The sequence below is a fragment of the Coregonus clupeaformis genome, chromosome 11 (genome assembly GCF_020615455.1).
Source record: "Coregonus clupeaformis isolate EN_2021a chromosome 11, ASM2061545v1, whole genome shotgun sequence".
In the NCBI taxonomy this organism is placed as follows: Eukaryota; Metazoa; Chordata; class Actinopteri; order Salmoniformes; family Salmonidae; genus Coregonus; species Coregonus clupeaformis.
Window position 1 is genome coordinate 52,986,330 of NC_059202.1, and position 7,495 is coordinate 52,993,824.

The 7,495-nt window shown below is 48.3% G+C and overlaps 1 protein-coding gene across 1 annotated transcript; it reads right to left on the reverse strand.

Moving 5' to 3' along the window:
- Positions 1–1,704: 1,704 nt before the first annotated feature.
- LOC121545310 (spermatogenesis-associated protein 2) lies at positions 1,705–6,668 on the reverse strand. The gene is made up of 3 exons (XM_041855722.1): positions 6,404–6,668; positions 4,144–4,945; positions 1,705–3,965 (listed from the first exon to the last, which is right to left on the reverse strand). Exons 2-3 carry the CDS (start codon positions 4,477–4,479, stop codon positions 2,640–2,642), a joined length of 1,662 nt encoding a protein of 553 aa, XP_041711656.1. The 5' UTR covers positions 4,480–4,945; positions 6,404–6,668; the 3' UTR covers positions 1,705–2,639.
- Positions 6,669–7,495: the final 827 nt, after the last annotated feature.

Consider the following 7,495-nt stretch of genomic DNA (forward strand, 5'->3'; position numbering starts at 1 on the left):
GCTCCTGAGATGTTTAACATGTTTGCAGGCATTGTAAATATGTGATACTCTGAACAGAATCTGTCTGTTTGACAAACACACTGGGAGGTGAGAGCCAAATGGAGATCAACCCACCTGGTCCTCTCAGAGCCTGGGGCCCATATCCACAAAAAAGGGTCTCAGAGTAGGACTGATAATCTAGCATCTGTCTCTATAATATTACTCATTTTGATTTAAAAAGCTTAACTGATTCTAGATCAGCACTCCTACTCTGAGACGCTTTGTAGATACGGGCCCTGGTGAGAGCTCTTGGAAAGGAGCCCACAAATTAGTATTGGGACATACCCATTCTCTCCTTGGCCCTTTAGGAAACATCACTAGATGGAGGAGAAAGAGGTCAAAGGTGAATTGCACTGCTCCCTAAGGCCACTGCGGAAAGACATTTCAACCTATCGGCAGCAACAACAATAACATTTGAGATGCATCCTTCCTTGAGGTAAAAACAAATCTACTGCAATTGGGAAAAATAAGCATTCCTCTACTTAGCTTTCACCAAGTCACTTCAGCAATTAAGCCAATGAGAAAAGGATGTATTTTAACAGTTTTTGAACAAGGCTTAATTTGAGATTTCAGTTGGCCTTATTAAAACGGACTCCATTGGGGATCCGTTGAGTTGCTTCTCTTGAAGTGAGCAATTTGATGGAATTCCTTATGTCCACCATATTGCTTACACTTATTACTTGTTCTAAAATGAGGGGATGTTAGAGGTGAATGACAGACCTAATATGGTGCTCAATTACAAATCACTCCCTGGTCCCTACCAACTATGCACTTATGGCACATTCTGAACTGCACATTCCCTTCAGAGATGATAGTTGAGCTATATCCAAAATAGACTACCTATCCAGACCCTTTCACATCTACAATAACTGCCTAGTAGCCTGTTCCTAGTTCTCAAAGTCCTTTAGCCAACTTCTCTGAGTTCCGTTGTGTGTATGGCATGACAATGATATTCATTGGACTTCTCTAAAGCACATACCGATCTGAGAGCAGGCTAAGTGCATAGGTCTAGAGATTGATTTAGAATAGTTAAAAGATGCTGATAAAAATCACCCTTCTCTATCTGGAGGTATTGTTGACAGTATAATATCGCCTAAGGCAGCAATGGCCAGTTGGGTTCATCAGTCAGAAACAAACCCTTCCCTTTTTGTCCTGTGTTGTGTCCTTTTCAAATCTATAACCTTATCAACACATCTCTTTATTAAACTGATATCTCAGAGGGAGAGCTGAAGCTTCCACTTGACTGAATTGACAGTCCTGTGTACTCCGCAAACACTTGTGACATCACTCATAATATAGGGATTTCAGTGTGAAGTGTCATGACGTTTGCCCAAGAGTATGTTTAGTGGAGTTAAAATAACACCTGTTCAATATGAGCTGCAGCTCCCTCTTGACCATGAGGTAGACAGACTGAACTGTGGCAGGTTATACATGCTGTCTAAATGGGAGTAGGAAGATGTTGTCTCCAAACACAGATCTAAGGTCAGTTTGGAGATTTTCCACCTGGGAATTTAAGGGTAAGCTGGTCCTAGAAAGGAAACTTCAACCTTGAGTGTCTAAGTGCCAGTGTAGCAAAGACCTTGGTAATGCCTGTACTGCTGGAGTGATTGGGTGAAGTTTTGTTATAGTTCCGGGACTGTCACCGGCTTAAGACTTCATTTCCCAGAGTGCTTTACAGTTTATTGGCTTTCCAAACAACAGCCATCTCCAATAGAAACTGTGCGACTTATCAGCGAAGTAGCACTTTGAGCTTGAGGAGTTAGGTGTGTTGTGAATATGGAAGTGATATGGATAGACAGAGTAACAGATTTAGAGAAACTGATACAAGAATAGGTTATCTACCAGTAAGGAGTCAATCAAACAAAATTTCTCCACATTTCAACAGCAACATGTAAACCTCGGCCATACACTTTAAACATTGTTCTTTAAATAGACTTATGGCAGCCAACCATTGTCTCTCAAAATATCCCTTTAAACCACCCCCTCCCCCAAACGTTCACCCCAGCCCCACCCAACAGTATCACATTGAACTACAGAATGAATAACCATTGAAAATATATACTATTGAATTCCAGTGTACGTTTACTGTTCTTGTTTTTTTCCCCATTGGTTTTTCAAGTTTAAAAAGGGTCCTCAGTGAACATAATCCAATTCCAGAAGTCTATAACACATCTACCAGGGAGTGTCCTCAGCTGAGAAGTTAAGTCAGCATTTGTGTTTTGTTTTCCTACGAGCCGGATGGCTCTGGCTTTTTCCCCGTTTCACTTCGAGGACTAGATTTGAGGGGTTAGGAAGCACTATGACGTCACGTGACTAAGCTAAAGCGGGGTGGTGAGGTAAGGAAGAAGAGGAAGCAGTTAAAAAAGCCTGATCTTTTACAAGGCAGAGAGACTGAGGCAGGAGATACGACTCCCTATGATCATGTGTATTCCAGAGCCATACATTTGATAGAGGGAGGGAAGAGAGTGGGGGAGAGTTCAAGGGAAGGGTGAGAAAGTAATGAGAGGAGGAAGAGAGAACAGGAGCAGGTAAGAGAGGTAAATAGAAATGATAGAGAGAGAGGAGTGAAAAGAGAGAGTCCACTCCCTGTTGTTCCTGGCTCATCGGTAGACCAGATGTGATACAGTTCCAGACTTAAAGTTGAGCTGATGGTTGGGGACAAAGCTGTGCTGGGGTTTTTTACGGGTGCACACGTCTTTAGCGTACAGGCTCATGCACGTGTCACATGACACCTTGGAGCAGTTCACGCAGGTGTGTGACGCGCCCGGCTTGTTACAGAACCCGCACCTCGACCCCCCCAGGCTTGCTCGGTCGCTATTGGCTACCATGGCCGACGCCATGGCAACCGACTTGCAGGGAAACATTTTAGTGGTCACGAGGGGTTTCTCCACCATCTGGGGGTGAGGGGGAGTGAGGGGGTGAATGTGGGGGTGTGGGGAGTGGGTGTTGGAGTAGACTGACAGCTTCTCCTTGATGGGGAGGTAGCCGTCCACGGGGCGGGGTGATTTGGGGTTGGGGTAGTCCTGCAGGCCGCAACAGGGGGAGGGGTCGATGTCGTGACAGGCCTGGCACAGGATCATTTCACACCTGGGGCAGGAGGCCAGACTGGAGCAGCCCAGGCCACAACCCTGACACTTCACCCCCGGAGAGGTGAGTCCAATGTGGGTTTTGAGTGCCCAGCTGTCCCTGGCATCCCGGGGCTCCCTGGATGGAGGTCTGGAAGGTGTCTGTCGACCTCCGACCCTAGGCCCACCCCTCTCTGTGTACAGATCAATCTCATCCAATGAGGAGAGGTGGTAGGAGGAGTAAGCGTCGACCGAAGGAGGTGATTGGATAGGGAAGAAGTCAGCCACAGGGTTGTAGGAAGGTGGGTCAGCCACAGAGAACATGGATGTGCTGGGCCTGATGATCTCATCCTTCATGTCCTCTTCCACGTCCACAAACAGCGGCTCCTTCCTCAGGCTCAGAGAGGCTTTCAGGACAGGCTTAGAGGCCGCGTGCCAATTGCCAGCTCCATCCGTAACATCCACTGACTTGGACGGCCTTCCCCCTCTCCTCAGATGGTGAGGTATGGCCATCGGTCGCACCGAGAGGCGGGTCATGTCGGCCCCGAGGCTGTCTCGCCGTCGGAGGACCTCAGCACAGCCGGCCGCGTCATCCCGGCAGCCCCTCCGTTGCTCCAGGGCTTCCAGCTCAGAGGCTGAGCCCCGGGCCAGAGTCACCACCTCCCCCAAGAGACGACACTCGGCCTGGGCCAGGAAGAGCTCAAAGGCTAGCTGTCGGAGGTGGGCCGGGCCACAAGCGTGGTCCCGGACGTGGAACTGGAGCTCATGGTCACGGGAGTAGCCCATAGAACGCAGGAGGGAGCGGAGATCAGCATCGCACACGGCAGACTGGAGAAGGTAGACGTACGGGCCTGTGAAGGTCTACAAGGGGGGATAAGGAGGACAGAGAGTTACGGAGCATTCCTGCAAATTAATTGTAATGCATACTATGTTTAACCTCAGGGACCATATTAATATACTACAACAATCCTGCCACCTGCACAAAGCCTGATGACAGGAACACATTCAGTCCAGTAGCTTTAGATGACGGGTACTGTACCTTGATGCAGCGGAACTCTTTCTTCCAGGGGAAGAGCAGCAGGTTGGTGCAAACAGTCTCCAGGGTGAGGAAGGCTCTCTCCAGGCACCGCAGACTGCAGCCTCTCAGGCAGCGAATGGCGTTCTCCACCACCTCATAGAAACGCACCATGCGGAACCTCTGGCCCGGGTCTGGTTGGTAGGCCCCCAGCAGGGCTGTGGCTGTGGAGAGTAGGGCCTCGCTGCCCCACTCCGAGGTGCCTCCCCCTGGCACCGCATTCCCCCCACCGTCCTCCAGCCGCCTCTCCAGGCACGCCACGTACCTCCGGAACAGGTCCTCTTGCAGTTTGGCATCCATTGGCGGCGCGGCAGTAGACTGCTTCAGCCGTGACACCCCTTCCTCACTCCCTCTCTCATGCCCAGGATGACACTTTCAGCAGCCCCTCTCTGCTGACATCTCAGGACAGACACAAATACACTCCACAGAGGATTTTGAAAAATGCACCGCTGAGCTCAATCAGGAAGCCCTCACTATGCTTTAGATGAGAGGGGATTGGTAGGATTTGAATTTAACTGCTTCCTGGTTGGGGTGGTTAGGCTCTTGCCTGTAGGCCCACCATCTGCTTTTGGGCATCTCTGGTTATTTATTTTAGCTGTCAGTCCATGTGGTCTCTCCAGGGAAAATGTGGGGAATGAGATGAGGCCAGAGGGGGCTGGTGGTTGACAATTTGGTGGTCCTGAGAAGTGCCCGGAGGTGAGTTCAAGGTCACTGGGCAGAGAGGGGCACAATCATGATGCTGGGCCTTTTCTGATCCAACTCCAAGCTGCAACAACAAAGAGGGATATGCTGTTGGATAATGAACACACACACTTGCGCACATGACACTTCACTGTGCCAATGAGGATGATATATCGAGCTTGGGACTCATCCAGCCTGCAAAGAGAATGCAATGCTGACATCATCAGGTGACTCAGAAGCAGCAGCAGCCAAAATGTTCCAGACATGCAAAATGGCCCATTGAAACAAATGGGTTGGAGAGCACAGGGAGGGAGTGCATTATCTGACTAACCTGTGTGTGTGAGGGGGAAAGGGAATATGTAGCCTAGACTTGCGAGTGCCACACACCCACTCTGCTACTGACACTGTAAACGTGCAGTGTAGGATGTATCGGAGCAAGGATGTTTTTACCCTCAGTACACTTCATAACCATTTAGCCAGCAACTGCACTCGCATCCACTTCGCATGAATGTTCAAATAAAACACTAACATATGGCTACATGTACATGGTATGCTGCTTAATTAATTATGACCAACGTTAACTCTGACCCAAAATGCCATTTCTATGCATGCATCGCAAATCTGCATTTCACAGCAATATTCTTGACATTCGGGTTTGCGTAAATGTAGCTAACGTTCGACTAGCTATGGCGCTGCAAATAGGCTGTTCAGCAATCTAGCCAATTCCTTCAGGTCGCTCTAAAGTTAGCTAGCTAAATTTACATGCAACGATTTCTAAATCGGAAAGCATACGCGATTGCTATATTTTCGTGGAAAATGGAATCAGTAAATCACTGCTACTGCGCCGGGTGTGGTAACGTTAGACATGTAGCTAGCTAGTTGGGACATTCTCGAGCTAGCTGGCTAGAGAGCACGGTTGGCTAACAAACACGACTCAAACGAATATTAGCTAATTGGAACAAGCTAAGTTAGCCAACTATGCAATAATCACCATGTGTGGCAGCTCTGGCTATTTGACGATATTGACGTAAGGACCAACGGCGCAAGAGCTGTTTTAGTATTCCGCTTAGCACGATAGTTAGCTAGCTAGTAGTAGCTAGCTAACATTTGAAAAAACATAACTAGCTGGGTTAGCTAGCTATGCTAACATGCGCTGTTCCCACCAGCTAACCACAACCATTAAAAAGCTCTTTCTACATCGAATTGAACAATAAATCCACACATCAACGTTAACCACAGTGATCAGCTGAGTACGCAGTATAACTTGCGTTTACAAGCAAGAACTAGCAAGCCGTGATGCTAATGTAGGTTAGCCACAGTAGCTAGCTAGCAGCTGTGTCGGTCTGTGACTGCATTGGCCCAGGGCAGAACGCCCATCTCTGCGAAGCTAACTCGCTCGCTTTCCATCGCACGAGAAGCTTGTATTTAACAATTTCCACTTATGTCCAGAGAGTAGAGTTAGAAGCGAGGTGTGCACATTCATGTTTCTGCTATTATAAAACCTTTTTTATCCTAAAGACGCCACGAACATTCAACACCTTACCTTTTCCGTCCTACTGCTGGAAATTCCCACACCTCATTGCGCAAGCGCACTCTCTGAAGAGTGGCTTGGCCATGGTTAACGACGAGCCTGGGAATTTTATACTTCGAAAAACTGCCCAGTCAGAGTAAAGCTAGGGAGGAGCCGATCGGGTTCTAAGGTCGGACACGGCGCGGGCGTGATCTGCTTGTCGACGAACAGACAGGGATTTTTGAAATCGTTGAAAAACAAACAAACTTTACTCGGTGTGGCGGAGGGCGTGCTGTGAATGGGCTCCGGAGTGGCCTAAGGCACTGCATCTCAGCGCTTGAGGCGTCACTACCTGGTTCGATTCCAGGCTGTATCACAACCGGCCGTGATTGGGAGTCCCATAGGGCGGCGCACAATTGGCCCAGCGTCGTCCGGGTTTGGCCAGTGTAGGCCGTCATTGTAGATAAGAATTTGTTCTTAACTGACTTGCCTAGTTAAAAAATGGGTCAGAGATGGTAGGAGATAGTGATGGAGAGGAAAGTGAAGCAAGTATGGAACATAGTGGTACAAATAAAGGAGGGAGTAAGAAAGAAAAAGAAAGCGGGAGAGAAAGGGAGTAGGGGTATGAAGGGGAGCGAGAGGTCTACGGAGGTAGAGAGGAGGAAGAAAAGGACGTTTGAGGAGAGCAACCTAGCTTCCAACGCTAGCGGAAGTTCGGAGGTAGAAAGTGCAGAGGAAGGGCAAGATAAGACACGAGAGGAACATGGAGGAGCATAAAGTGATTATGAAGTTTAGGGAGGAAGGGGGAGTTGACGGCTGTGATAAAAGAGTTGATTGGGGAAGTTGTTAATGCTAAAGTGTTAAGATTGTTGGTGTGCTGTAAGGACATGGTGCAGAGGGAAGAAGCTATCGGAGTGAAGCAAATAGGGAAGTGTAAGGTGGAGTCGAGCAGCTGGACTGATCAAGCAGGGAAGCAGTGGAGTAAAGGGGTGATAACAGGAGTGCCTGTGAGTGTTAGCACTAAAGAGGTAAGGGACATTTTGAGAGGAGGCGTTCTAGTGAATGTGCAAAGGTAACAATAGGATATATGAGTTATTATGTGAGGGCTTATAATATGAGTTATTA